This window comes from Zootoca vivipara, chromosome 6 (genome assembly GCF_963506605.1).
Source record: "Zootoca vivipara chromosome 6, rZooViv1.1, whole genome shotgun sequence".
Taxonomy (NCBI): Eukaryota; Metazoa; Chordata; class Lepidosauria; order Squamata; family Lacertidae; genus Zootoca; species Zootoca vivipara.
In genome coordinates, this window is record NC_083281.1 from 16,632,323 (window position 1) to 16,647,608 (window position 15,286).

At 50.8% G+C, this 15,286-nt stretch overlaps 1 protein-coding gene across 1 annotated transcript in view; it reads right to left on the minus strand.

The window, feature by feature from the left end:
• Window positions 1-15,286, minus strand: part of LOC118087884 (cytochrome P450 2F3-like) — a 58,854-nt gene that overhangs the window by 5,462 nt on the left and 38,106 nt on the right. The window contains 3 exon segments of the mRNA XM_060275253.1: window positions 377-539; window positions 12,748-12,890; window positions 14,913-15,054. Coding sequence (XP_060131236.1) covers window positions 377-539; window positions 12,748-12,890; window positions 14,913-15,054 — 448 coding nt within the window.

The following is a 15,286-nucleotide window of genomic DNA, read 5'->3' on the forward strand; positions in this document are numbered from 1 at the left end:
TTTCAAAAATTGTAATTTCAGCATTTGGAAAAACATTGTAAGTGTCAGGGTTTCCTCTTGTAGGGTGTGTGCATGTGTGTGTTGTTGTGCGCAAAGAGAGTTGTGGTCTTTATAGGATCATGGAGTTGGGGTGGGGTGGGGGCTTGCAAACTCTCGTCCAGCACCCTTCTTGATGGCTTGTCTAAATGGCATTGTGAAGACATTCTCTCCATCTCACTTCTTCCAACTGTAAAATATGTATTTTAAAAATCTACTTCATAGGACCAGGGGAAGTTCATTAGAAGTGCCCTATAGATACCCATAACCATGCACTCTGGTCTGCATTTAAAAAATAAAATAAAATCATGCCCTCTGGGCTGCAAAAGCAGAGACTGACCGTAACCCTGGAAAAGCCAGTCAAACGTGGCTTGCTCTCCACGGCCACCGAACTCTTCAGCCTGGTCCACCAGGGCCTCCTTCACTGCATCGTATCCACACAAGACCACAACACGGCGAGGCCCTAGGTGAATGGTGAAGACAGGGCCATATTTCTCACAGATCTGCGAAAAGAAGGGGAGGGCATTGTGTGAAGTCATGGAACTGATGGAGAGATGGAGCAAATAGATTGCTTTTTAGGAAGACAAGGAATCTTAAACACTGGCTGGGGGCAGGACATGTCAGGAAGGCAGGAAAGGCTGAGCAGGTGGCGCTCCCTGAATCAAGATGGCTCAAGGAAGGGGGACCATGAGCCAGTGAGTGGACTTCTGTCTAAGGGAAGGTGCATTGCAGGGTGAGATACAGAGGGATGGGACACTCGTACAGGACCTGGAAGAAAAGGAGGTCAGAGCTATTGGGGTGGAGGGAGTGACAACCCATGAAAGCTTTGAGGAATGGGGAGTGCACAAGCCAGGATTCTACAAATTCCCTACCCCAACAAAAAAGCCTAAGAACCACTTAAGGCACTGGAGAGCAATCCAGCGAAAACACTTGCCGCTCCTCTTATTTTCTTTCTTTCTTTCACTGCCTTTGAAACTACGCCTGTGTCAATTTAAGTGCTCATGCAAAATATGACCTGAGGACTGATTTAGGTTATTGGTGAAGATACTTGATAGAGAACAAGCACAAAGCTCAATTGGAACTATAAATCATAGAAAGGTGTTCTCTATCTTTGAGAGGTTTTCTCTTGGGCTTGTCCTGCACTTCTTTTGAACCTCCAGTGTTGATATTTATTTTGCTGGAAAGGAAATTTGTACTTGTGGTGAGATTGGAATTCTAAGCATCTCAAGGACACACTTTCTGACTGTGAGAAGACCGCACTGTGAATGCATGTGACCGCAAAGATGAAGAATTTTGAAAGGCACTCCATTGACAGTTAATGTGGCAATAGCACTGTTTGAGGAGATATGTGTGCAGGTGAGGAAAAATGATTCTTGGAGAATCTATTGATGAACTGCCAGAACTGACAGAAAAGGAGATATAAGCTCCTTTCAACTGCAGGCTCAGCTCAGGGTGGGGGGAAGAAAAAAAATTTTGAATCAGAGACGCGGTCTGAAAAGCAGAATAGAATGGTGGAGTTGCACATGGATGTGCAAAGGCTGGAAGGAACAGAGCTGCCAAATACTGGGGGTCTGATTTATTTATTTTAGGGGGGGGACAGGAGTGGAGCCGAAGCAGAGAAAGGATAGACTTTGTGTGCAATCTGAAAGGAATCATTCCTCCTCTGATTAACTGGAAGAAGAGGAGAAAGAATGACAAACAGGATTGATGGACTGATATATTGGTGTTAGCTGCCCTGAGCCTGGTTTTGACTGGGGAGGGTGGGGTATAAATAAAATATTATTATTATTATTATTATTATTATTGGGACACAGGACTGGCACAGGGTTGATATCTGGATGGAAACGACACAGGGAATGGATTGGGACACGATTAAGGTTTTAACTGAACTTCTATGCATTAATATACAAACATAGCTTTTAAAAAGCTTTTCTTTCAGAGGAGGAGATAAAGAATAAAGAGGGACTGTTTTATATCCATGAAAGCAGTAACAGAAGAATCTTTTTTTAGACTTTCTGCATAGAAAAAAGTAAACAGGAGAAGAATGGGTGGAAGGCTGGAAAAAAACAATGTCCAGCAAAAGGAATAATTGAATAACATAGGAGGAGCATTTGACCAATTGGAATAAATATTGACTTTTATCTCTTTCTTTCTTTATCTCTTTTCTCTCATTTATCATTATCATTGTTATTCATCTCGTTCTACTTTGGTAAGACGTGGGTGGTGCTGTGGGTTAAACCACAGAGCCTAGGGCTTGCTGATCAGAAGGTCGGCGGTTCGAATCCCTGCGACGGGGTGAGCTCCCATTGCTCAGTCCCTGCTCCTACCAACCTAGCAGTTCGAAAGCATGTCAAAGTGCAAGTAGATAAATAGATATATACCTCCAGCAGGAAGGTATACGGCGTTTCCGTGTGCTGCTCTGGTTCGCCAGAAGCGGTTTTGTCATGCTGGCCACATGACCCGGAAGCTGTACGCCGGCTCCCTCGGCCAATAACGCAAGATGAGCGTCGCAACCCCAGATTCGGCCACGACTGGACCTAATGGTCACGGGTCCCTTTACCTTTACCTTACTTTGGTAAGAACTGTATCATAGCTGCCAAGTTATCCCTTTTTTACAGGGATTTTCCCTTATGCTGAATAGGCTTCCTCGCGAGAAAAGGGAAAACTTGGCAGCTATGAACTGTATACAGATGTGAGAGGCAGATAAGGGGAGAGCTCCCAGAGTGAGAGGCTTTGGGAAGAGAGGGGTGAGCTCAGGTGAGAGGTGGGGGGGGCACACCTGCCTCTGCAGAGGGTGAAAGTTAAGATATAGTGGCGAGGGAGGGTCTTGCAGCTTTTTTTCTCTTCCTTCTTTCTTTAGTTTCTTTCTTTTCCTTATTTCCTGCAGATGGGTTTGCTCCTTTTATTGTATTGCAAAAACTTCAATTAAAAAAACGGGGCAGAGCTCACCCAGCTGCTGAGAAATGGGCATCATTGCATTGGGGAAGAGGCTGATAGGCCTGGGAACGTTTCCCTCCCTTTCTCCATATTCATTGGCATTTATAGGGTGCTTTCCTGCTAAGTCGGCTCTTTTTAAAAATGAAGTACTAAAGCAAATAAATAATATAAACTAAGAAGAAGATGGCCCTGGGGATTAGGGTGGGGCACACCATCCAATTGGGGTAGGCACTGAAGTTGCCTCTGCCTGTGACCCCTGCCTCCCTCCAACCCTGCCTTTCCCGGAGCTTTTTTCTAGCTCTCTGCAGCGATTGTTCTTTCCTAAGAGAGATCGTGCAGCATAGTGGTTAGAGTGCAGTACAATGACCTGGCAGAGACCAGGGTCCAAATCGCCACCACTTGACCATGGAGCTCACTGGGTGTGACCTTGGGGGGGGGGCAGTCGCAGCTTCTCAACCTGGCCTACCTCGCAGGAATGTCAAAAACATAAAATGGGGAGGAGGAGAAACATGCACACCGTCTTCAGCATTTTGGGGGAGAAAGTGACGTACATATGTTTGAAATAAAGAATAGATAGATAGATAGATAGATAGATTTAGATTGGTAGATGAAGAAGAAGAAGAAGAAGAAGAAGAAGAAGAAGAAGAAGAAGAAGAAGAAGAAGAAGAAGAAGAGTAGTAGTTTGGATTTTATATCCCACTTTATCACTACCCTAAGGAGTCTCAAAGTGGCTAACATTATCCTTTCCCTTTCTCCCCCACAACAAACACTCTGTGAGGTGAGTGAGGCTGAGAGACTTCAGAGAAGTGTGACTAGCCCAAGGTCACCCAGCAGCTGCATGTGGAGGAGCAGAGATGCGAACCTGGTTCCCCAGACACGAGTCTACCGCTCTTAACCACTACACCACACTGGCTCTCAGTGTGGAGATAGATAACCTTTCCTTTGCAGTCCATTTATGCCCCCTAGCTCTTCCCCCCCCCCGAGGTTTCCAGCAACTGGTATTCAGAAGCATTGCTGCCACAGACTTGTAGAGGCAGAGCTCAGCCATCACAGGGAGGAGAAAGGGGGGGGTGATGTGGAACGACCACCCTTGGGTTCCTCCTCACCCCTATGTGCCTGGCAAAGCATTTCATTAAAGTGCCTCTGGTTGCCAAGCTTTCATATCCCCTCCTACAATGTCCTGGGAGAGGGAGGGGTGGGAGAGAGACACACAGTTGTATGGGAAGATTGGCATGGACATACAGCCACCATCCGGCTGTTCGGTGTCCAAGCTCTTTGCCCACGGATCCCGGTTAAGCTAAAAAAAACGAGGGATCCCTCCCATCCACCACGGCTCAAACATCTTGCAAACGCCTCTCTGTGCCACCATCCCTACCTTGGTCAGCTACTCAGTCTGTCCTGCTCCTGCTCCCTTCTCAAACTGGTGGATGTACACCCTTGGCAGCGTGTTACTGAGGCACCCAGAAGGGGAGGCAGCGGAGGAAGACAAGAGAGCTGGGACTTGGCCTTAAGCCAAACTTGCAGCTGCAGACGTGAACTCAGTCACCCTTTATTATTATTTCTATAGATTTGTTCACCCGCTCCTCCACCACCCCTGCCCCCAAAAAAGTACAGAAATAACTAAAGGATGGCGGGGGGCGGGGGGAGGTCAGGAATTTAAACTATGAAAGCGTCACAGCCTAGAAGGACAAAGAATGCAAAGACCCTGAACGTCTCCAAATGGGAATCAGTTTAATTATTAAGTTTAAGCAACTTTCAGTTCTATGGTGCACAATCTAGCAAGTGGAAGAGACTCTGCCTGCCTCAGATCACATCCGACTTTAAAGGGGCAGTTGGGGCTCAACCGCTTCCTACATTGGTTTTCCTGTAACTTCTTCTCTGAATGTAGGTTTTTGGCAGAATGAGTTGCTGGCGTTCTGTGCCTTTACCAAGGCAACGGGGAGACTCCACCATAAGATTCACTTTTGGGTGGGGACTCCTGGTTGTGAATGTTTGGGCGGATAGACGTCCTGGTTTTTCGGCTGATTTTGAAGCGTTCGAATCTTGAAAACACAAGAAGTGGATGAAAGACACTTTCTAAGTGGTAAGCTATGGTTCTCATTCTAGGACTGAGAGTTACATCTTTGCGTAACGAGGACTTTGAAAGAGATAAAAGCAACAATCCATATTAAGCTTCTTTCTAGTCATGCCGCTTTGAGTATAGAATGGATAAATGAGAATCAAAAGTCTGGGGGTGGGATATGGAGCTTAGATCCAAATTTTCTACTGCAAAGGGGGGTCAAAGGACAGATCCAAAGGAGTTTCTTTTTTAAAGTGTGGCAAATGAATTTGTATCTTACGCAGGAAATTGCAACAGCCCAGACTCTACTTTCCTCTGATTTTCTGACTCCCCCACCCCACCCAGCACAAAGAGACATATACCGTATTTTTTTCATGTATAAGACTAGGTTTTTTCCCTTAAAAATAATGTCAAAACTTAGGGGGCGTCTATCCATTCTTATCCTATCCATTCTGAAGGAAATCAGCCCTGAGTGCTCACTGGAAGGACAGATCCTGAAGCTGAGGCTCCAATACTTTGGCCACCTCATGAGAAGAGAAGACTTCCTGGAAAAACCCCTGATGTTGGGAAAGATGGAGGGCACAAGGAGAAGGGGACGACAGAGGACGAGATGGTTGGACAGTGTTCTCGAAGCTACCAACATGAGTTTGACCAAACTGCAGGAGGCAGTGCAAGACAGGAGTGCCTGGCATGCTATGGTCCATGGGGTCACGAAGAGTCAGACACGACTAAACAAGTGTTTCCCAACCTTGGGTCGCCAGCTGTTTTTGGACTACAATTCCCATCATCCCTGACCACTTATCTTGCTAGCTAGGGATGATGGGAGTTGTAGTCCAGAAATAGCTGGAGACCCAAGGTTGGGAAACACTGGACTAAACAACAACAACAATTCTTTGCTGCATATTCTTTTTTTAGCTACAAGGTGTTTTAAGAATTCTAAGGTCTCAAATATAAATTAAATGTTCATAAATGTACGAGGCAAACACATACAGTGGTCCCTCGACTTACGAATGACTCGACATCCATAGATTTTTACTTACGAACGGGACAAATGGCCGCACACTTACAAATTTTTCTATAGCCGAACGGAAACCGTTTGCGGCTTTAAATCTGGTTTCCTCGACTTACAAATTTTTACATGTGGTTTCCTCGACTTATGAATTTTTTCGAATATTTCTTTTCCTATGGGAAGGCGTGCTTCAACTTACGAACTTTTCGACCTACGAATGTGCATTCGGAACGGATTAAGTTCATAAGTCGAGGGGCCACTGTACATAAGTATATAAACCACGTGTCTGAAAAAATGAGAGCAATCCTGAAGCCATTTTGACTTTCCCAAATTGACCTCAAATATTTCTCTGCAAGGAGAAAAGAAATGAGAAAGCCTCCCCGTTGTCTTTTGCTTACAAATCCTGTCTTAAGGGTGCATTTGTGTATGAATAGGATGAGCCTGTGACCTGGATTCAGGAACTAAACCATCACAAAAGAATTACCAGGCTGCCCAAAAATAGCAATCAGTGACCAGTATCAGGTATCCTGGCAACCATGATTTCTGCTGTAGACTGCCTCCTTCTGTGATGTACATATACGTATGCTGTTTTGGGAGGTGGTCTTGGGCTACAGGGTGGGCATTTTCAAAAGTCTATATAAGGGCTTGCACACCATTGTTCTGAGTTCTCTCCTCCCTTCTGCGTATGGTGAGTGGGGACCCTGTTGCAACAGTTCCTTTAATAAAAATCAGGCTTACTAGCCACTTTGCTTCTCAATATATTCCGGTTGGCTTCTGTAATTTTCTCCTACCGATAGGGGACCCAATTAAGGACTCTATACAGGCTCTTGGATAACCCATAAGGGAAAAGGAGCAGTGGTTTTTTTTTTCTGACAACAGTTTGGATAGCCAGCCAGGAGTTTTGGTTGACCAGATTCTGGGGGCGAGGAATTAGATATATCCATTTTTGCAGATGTGCATTTTTTTTCAATAAATGTGCAATTCATTGTGGCTGTCTTGAAACCCCTTGTGCTATTCATCCACCCATCCATCCATCCATTCAACCTTTATTGGCATAATTTGTATTATTACTTTCCTTAGTGGGTCGTGCAAATCAATATTCTGGGGACAGGGCAGGGGACACTGAGGATACATTCATGCAGGCAAGAGGGAGGTCCTCCAAAAAAGCTTGGCAACCATTGATTTAAACAGAAATATAGCTGAAATATACTCGGAGTCAAGAGTGAATTTCATGCTCTTTATTCAGCTCATAGTCATCAAGGAGGAGAAGAGAAGACGAATGGCTCTTTTCCCCAAACCATCTGCTTATATACATTATTTACACAATGGGCCTTGCGTGATTGGCTACTTCAGGGCTACACCTGTGGGCCAATTATATTATGGATTGACTTCTGCCTGCAGCCTGATTGGCTGCTCCTACAGGCCAATCAGGTAGCAGATTCACTCTTGCCAGCCGCCTGATTGGCTGCTCCAGCAGACCAATCAGGTTGCGGATTCACGTCCACCTGGAGTTGGATTGGGTAGCTCCCGCTGATTCTGAATCCTATTGTTCTAGGATTCAGCTCAGTACATAACACCCCTCCCCTCTAAGTTCCAGTCCTGCCCGGGAAGTTGCATTCGTAGTCCCCAAGGTCTGCTGGCCGCCTCCGTGTGCGTTGTGGCCTGGGGTGTTCCTTGGTCAGGGGTTCTGGTTCTGGCTCGTGTTCCGAGGCTGCTGGCTGTGCCAGGGCTGTCTGGTCTGGCGCCACTGAACCACTAGGTTGTAGCTCTGGTTCCGGTGTCCTTCCAGCCTCGGGGCGCCCCTCTGTGCCTACTGCTTCTGCTTCCCCTGCCCACCCCTCTCGCTCTACAGGCCTCACTGCCCTGCTGTCCCCTTGGGACCCCTCTGTCCCGCTCTCCTCCCGGGTTCCTCCTGGGAATCGTCGTCGTAGCTGGTCGCAGTGGCGGCGCCAACATTGCCCCCCTTCCGTTAGTACCTCGTACGACACGGGACCGGTCACCTTGGTGACTGTGGCGGGTACCCATGCTGGGCCTGCCCCAAAATTCTTTGCATACACTGGGTCCTGGGCCACAAATGTCCGGGGGTTCCTGCCTTTCCCCACCACTACCTCATCCTGAGCTCTGTCGGGGTGAAGTCGGTCCAGTCTAGTTGCAAGGCGCCGGCCCATTAGTAATTCAGCTGGGCTCCGGCCCGTCGTTGTGCTTGGGGTGCTGTGCTGTGCTAGAAGAAATGCGGCAAGGCGGTATTCCCAGTCCCCTTGTGTCATGCGGCGGAGGCTGTCCTTGGTGGTCCGCACCATGCGCTCCGCTTGGCCATTGGTGGCAGGGTGGAATGGTGCTGAGCGGATGTGGCGGATGGCGTTCTGCGCTGTGAAGGTCTGGAACTCCTCTGACGTGAATGCGGTTCCATTGTCCGAGACGAGGGTGTCAGGGAGCCCGTGGGTCGCAAACAGCTTACGTAGTACCCGGATGGCTGCCGCCGTAGAAGTGGATGGTACCAGTGCGACCTCCAGCCATTTGGTGTAGGAATCCACCACTATGAAGAATGTTTTTCCCTGGAAGGGGCCAGCGAAGTCCACGTGCAAGCGTGACCATGGATGTCGGGCGGACTCCCAGGGCTGGACTGGGGCCCTTGGGGGATCCGGGCGGGATTCTTGGCAGGTCTGGCAGTGTTGGACCCAGGCCTCTATCTCTCTGTCAATCCCCGGCCACCACACATAACTCCTGGCAAGGGCCTTCATCCTCACTACCCCTGGGTGTGTCTCGTGTAGGGCTGTGAGGACCCTTTTGCGGAGGGGCTGGGGAACAACAACCCTGCTTCCCCATAACAGGCACCCCTTGTGGGCCGACAGTTCATGTTTGCGGTTTGTGTAGCCAGCGAATTCTGGCCCGGGGCTGCTGCTGGGCCATCCTCGCCACACCCAGTCCAGGACCCGGGAGATGACCCTATCTTTTGTGGAATGGTGCGCAACTTCTTGTGCCTGAATGGGTCGGTCGGGAAGCAGCTCCAGGGTCATAACCTCTTGCGCAGGCGCTGGGTCGGGGCCTGTTTCTGGTAGTGGTAGCCTGCTGAGGGCGTCTGCGTGGCCCATCGCCTTCCCAGGGCGGTGGATTAGTGCATACTGGTAGCCGGCAAGGAAAATTGACCACCTGAGGACACGTGGAGACAACACTTGGGGGGTCTGCTTCTCAGGGGCAAACAGGCCAAGCAACGGCTTGTGGTCAGTCACTATGGTAAAGGGCCGCCCGTACAAGAAATCATGGAATTTTTTTACGCCCTTCACGATTGCCAGACCCTCCTTGTCAATCTGTGAGTAGTTTCGTTCGGCTGCAGCAAGCGTCTGGGAGAAGTATGCCACCGGCACCTCTCTTCCATCCGGGAGTTGGTGTCCCAGGACAGCGCCGATGCCATAGGGAGAGGCGTCGCATGCCAGCACCACTGGCAGCCTCTCGTCGAAGTGTGCTAAGACCGAGTTCGAGACGAGCAAGTCCTTGACTGCCTGGAATGCGGCCCTTTGTCGCTGGCCCCACACCCAAGGGGCCCTTTTATCTAGGAGTCTGTGTAGGGGCTCCGCTACCGCTGCCTTATGGGGAAGGAAGGCATGGTAAAAGTTCAATAGTCCCAAGAATGACTGAAGTTCGGGCTTGCTCTTGGGCGCTGGGGCCTCACAAATGGCCCGTACCTTGTCACCGGTTGGATGGACCCCTTCTGCGTCCACCTTAAATCCCAGAAAGTCCACCTGCGGCACTCCCAGTAAACACTTTTCCCGCTTCACCTTGAGGCCCGCCGTCTGGAAACGGTGCAGGACGGAGCGGAGGCGGTCCTCAAATTCCTCTGGTGTGGGCCCGGCGATCAGTACATCATCGAAGAAGGGGGTGACGCCAGGAATCCCTTTAAGGAGAGAGTCCATTAGATTCTGGAATATGCCTGGTGCCACGCTAACGCCAAATTGCAGCCGCTTAACTCTGAATGCCCCTCTGTGCGTCACAATCGTCTGAGCCTCTGCTGTGGCTTCGTCCACAGGCAACTGTTGATACGCTTGGGCCAAGTCCAGTTTGCCAAAGATTTTTGACCCAGCCAGGGTGGCGAGGACATGGCTGACCACTGGCACTGGGTATGCATGGGCCGTGAGAGCCTTGTTTATGGTGCATTTGTAGTCTGCACAGATGCGGACCGAACCGTTAGGCTTGACGGGTGTGACAATTGGAGTTTCCCAGGGGGCGTTGGGCACCGGCTCCAGCACTCCTTGCTCCACGAGCCGGTCCAATTCCTCGTCTATGCGGGGTTTCAGGGCGAACGGGACCCGGCGGGCCTTGTGCCTGATGGGTCGTACAGCGGGGTCCAGCTGTAGGGCAATGGGGGGTCCTGTATATCGTCCCAATGCCCCATCGAAAACCCCTGGAAACTCTTTGCATATGGCGTCCACGTCCACTTGTAAGCTAGTGCGGTTCACCCCGGTAACGGCTAGCCCCAGAGGTCCAAACCATGCCAGTCCCAGTAAGCTAACGTAGGGGCCCTTAACTACCAGCAAGTCCAATTGTTGCTTTCGCCCTCGATATTGCACCCTGAAGGTCCCCACCCCCATAGTAGGGACCTTACGTTTCTGGAAGTCCCGGAGGGTGAATGGGGCCGGCCTTAGTTTGGGACCCCCATTAGGGCACAGTTCCCTTAATGTTCGGGCCGAGATTATGGATAGAGTTGAACCCGTGTCCAGCTCCATGCGGCATGGGGCTCCCTCTATCTGTACCTCTATATAAATTTTCTCTGTGCTGGGATGGGGCAACTGGAATACCTGGTAGTCCGTGATCTCCGTCGAGTTGCCTTGGTGCATGGTGCCGTGTGACCTGGGGCTCCTGGGTCGGTCATCTGATGCTTGTCGACGGGTGAGTCGAGCCCGACACACCCGGGCGATGTGTCCCAATTTTCTGCACTGCCTGCACTCTGCGTTGCGGAAACGACAGGTCCTCCTCTCGTGGTTCTCCCCGCAGCTTGCACAGTTTCCTCCTTCTCGTCGAGGCTGCTGTGGTGTGTGTGCTGCTTGAGTGCGCCGCTGTACTCGGTGTACTTCCTCCCTGTCAGATTCGGATTCGTCGGTGAGGTCTTCGTGGTAGACCCTCGGTTGGGATGGCGGGGCCGGTCGTGCCTCTTGCGTTGACCTCTCGGCGGCTTCGGTTGCCAGGGCTTCCTCCAGAGCAATCTGGAACGTGAGGTCTTTTTTGGCGTAGAGGCGTCGTTGCAACATCTCGTCCCTCAGGCCACCGACGAGGCGGTCACGAAGCATGTTCTCCAATTCTGAGAAGTTGCATAACCGGGCGGCTTGGCGGAGGGAGGTCACAAACCCAGTTATGGTTTCCCCCGGGGCTTGCCGCTTTGCGTAGAAGGCATTTCGGCAAGCTACCACCGAGGGCTGTGGTGAGAAGTGCTCCTTCAGCCGTTCCATTATTGTTTTGTAAGAGACGGTAGCGACATCTCAAGGTGCAAGGAGAACCCGGGCGATTTCAAACGTCTCCTCTCCACAGACGCTGAAGAATGTCGCCCTCTTCATGGCATCGTTGGTGACTTCTTTCGCTTGCAGGAGGAAGTTGAAACGGGCGGCGTACCCTTCCCAGTCTCCTGATGCTGGTTTGAATGGCGAGAAGCTGCTGTCGGTTGCCATTCTGGGTTCCTTGGGTCCTGGAGCTGAAGCCTGGATGCACGGTGCGATGCAGCGGTGCAGCAGGTGGCGGTGCTGCGGTGCAGTGCGTGGTGGCGGTCAGCTCAGCAGGATCCCACCTTCGTCGCCAGTGAAATATACTCGGAGTCAAGAGTGAATTTCATGCTCTTTATTCAGCTCATAGTCATCAAGGAGGAGAAGAGAAGACGAATGGCTCTTTTTCCCAAACCATCTGCTTATATACATTATTTACACAATGGGCCTTGCGTGATTGGCTACTTCAGGGCTACACCTGTGGGCCAATTATATTATGGATTGACTTCTGCCTGCAGCCTGATTGGCTGCTCCTACAGGCCAATCAGGTAGCAGATTCACTTCTGCCAGCCGCCTGATTGGCTGCTCCAGCAGACCAATCAGGTTGCGGATTGACTTCCACCTGGAGTTGGATTGGGTAGCTCCCGCTGATTCTGAATCCTATTGTTCTAGGATTCAGCTCAGTACATAACAATAGCCCATCTCATCCTAGCGGAGAAGGAGACTGTGGCCAGGTGAGTTGGGTGCTTGCTCTGCCTGCTGCCCAGAAGGGAAGACCTCAAGGACTCTGCTGACTTCCTTTCTTCTGGTGGTGCTCCTTCTCCTTGCATGGGCAGGAGAGCCAGTGTGGTGTAGTGGTTAAGAGCAGTAGACTCGTAATCTGGGGAACCGGGTTCACATCCGCTCCTCCACATGCAGCTGCTGGGTGACCTTGGGCTAGCCAAACTTCTCTGAAGTCTCTCAGCCCCACTTACCTCACAGAGTGTTTGTTGTGGGGGGAGGTAGGGAAAGGAGAATGTTAGCCGCTTTGAGACTCCTTCAGGTAGTGATAAAGCGGGATATCAAATCCAAACTCTTCTTCTCTTCTTCTTCTTCAAATAGAGGATTGTCCTACATGGCCAATCTCTCAGGAGTACATAGGTACTGAGAGAGAAACCGAGATCTTCTTGTGCCCTGACACAGGAAGGGAGAGATCAGTGTTGGCGCCGGGACATGGACAGCTGGTATTTGGGGGGCACCTTCCCAATGCCCACGGCCGCCGGTGCGAGGCTGATCTGGCTGGGTGGCACAGGGGAGTGGAGGGTGAAGGTTTGCAGGATGGTGGTGAAGAAGAGGAACAGCTCCATGCGGGCCAACCCTTCGCCCATGCAGATACGCTTCCCTGCCAGGAGGAAAACAAAAACAAAATCTGTAGGGCAGTGTCATGGGACTGTAACAGGTCAGGAAGAGGAATCAAGACGTGAAGTGCAGTCAGCTTTTATGTGCAATAGCAAAAACACAACAGAGTTCATCTGTGCTAATCTGCCCTAGTTGAAGACGTTGCTGCGATTGGTGTCCGGCCCCTCCTTCCCCTCTCTAGTCCTCTCCCTCTGGACTCTTCCCAAGCAGACGTAAATGGCGGCGAGGCCAAGGGAACCCCCTCTGGGCCTGCCGGCCCCATTGCTCAGCAACGTGAGTTGTTCTTCATGATCTGAGTTTCAGTGGAGGCAGAGCCGACTTCAGCATATCTGGCGCCCTGGTGCAAAGATCCCTCTGGCGCTCCCCCGCCCCGTTTCCCAGCGCGGCTGTCTGGTGGGCGCAGCAGCGCGTCTGCCCCCTGGCAGCCCGGCGCCCTGGCACCTTGCGCCACCCAGCCTTGCCTTAGAGCCGGCCCTGAGTGGAGGAGGAGAGCTAGCTGGAGGGGCTGTCCGGCTGCTGTGCCAAAACCCACCCAATTAAGCCAATAAAAAACTCAGTGGGCGCAAGATGTAGTGGGAACAATTATTGATAGACACCGATAGCTTATGGCTGTATAGGCAGTAAAAGAAAGTCTTAAGTAGCTGTTGCCTGCAAGGATGGTCTAAAAGAGTCGAGATGTCTTTGTGTGCTATTACAGTACAGGTAAAAGGTAAAGGAACCCTGGACAGTTAAGACCAATCAAAGGCGACGATGGGGTTGTGGTGCTCATCTCGCTTTCAGGGCGATGTGGCCAGCAGGACTAAACTGCGACTGGCGCAACGGGACACCGTGACAAAAAACATTCTCTGATGTAAAGAGTGTACAATTTTTTTAAAAATAAAAATTTAAAACTTCAAGGGGGGGGGGCACACCGTGTACTTTTCCACCACAGCAGTACCTATTTATCTACTTGCATGCACTGGCGTGCTTTTGAACTGCTAGGTTGGCAGGAGCTGGGACAGAGCAACGGGAGCTCACCCTGTCACGGGGATTCGAACCGCTGACCTTCTGATCGGCAAGCCCAAGAGGCTTAGTGGTTTATACCACAGCGCCACCTGTGTCCCTTATGCTATTATAACATACATTTAAACAGTACCTCCTCCATGAGAGATCCAGAGGGTTCCAACATGGAAACAGGCCTTTTCTGCAGTGGCTCCCTGTTTGTGGGATGCTTATAAATTATAAATCTTTAGGTGCCAGGCAGAATTGTTCCTCTTGAAACATGCCTTTTGCCACTAACTATCTGTGGCCCCATGCAGTGGGTAGGGGGTTTGTAATGTATTCTTTTAATAGGGCGTGCACCAGCAGGTTGATGGGGACGCGGGTGGCGCTGTGGGTTAAACCACTGAGCCTAGGGCTTGCCGATCAGAAGGTCGGTGGTTCGAATCCCCACAATGGGGTGAGCTCCCGTTGCTCAGTCCCAGCTCCTGCCAACCTAGCAGTTTGAAAGCACGTCAAAGTGCAAGTAGATAAATAGGTACCGCTACAGCGGGAAGGTAAACGCCATTTCCATGCGCTACTCTGGTTCGCCAGAAGTGGCTTTGTCATGCTGGCCACATGACCAGGATGCTGTACGCCGGCTCCCTCGGCCAATAACACGAGATGAGCGCCGCAACCCCAGAGTCGGTAACAACTGGACCTAATGGTCAGTTTTTACCTTTACCAACAGGTTGATAAGTGGTCAACCCAGCCCCTCTCCCACACTGTCCTTGGCAGGTATAATGCAGGAGAGCCCTGCAGGATCAGGCCCCCCTAGCCCTGCATCCTGTTCTCCCAGCGGCCCCCAGATACCTGTGAGAAGCCAAGACAGGCAGGAGCCAAGCAGAGGTTCCTTTCTCTGACCCTCCAGAGAAGGATGGCCCAAAGATGAATCTCATAGGTGAGAGAGCACGCACCAACCCCACTCACCACTCCCCTCCCATTGGAATGGAAGGAGCCCCCTTCCACCACCACATCCCCAACATACCTGCTGAGAAAGGCATGAACGCCTCCACCTTCTTGAAGCAGCCTTGGCTATCCAGGAATCTCCCCGGGTCAAACTCTTGAGGGTTGGAGTGCTGCTCTGGGTCATAGTGAACGCTGCTCAGCAAAGGATAGATGTAGGTGCCCTGCGAGAATAGTGTGTGTGTGTGTTTATATATATAAACATAAGAAACGTCTGGCTGCTGGATCAGGCCAAAGGGGGCCCTTCTGCTCCAGAATCCTGTTCTTACAGTGGCCAAATACCCCTTTAGGAGCCCAGGAGTCTAGACAGACTGCCTCTGGAACTGGAGGCGGGGGGGGCCTGAACTCAAATCCTGTCCCCACCCCCACTCCCATCCTAGGAGTCTCACACCAATT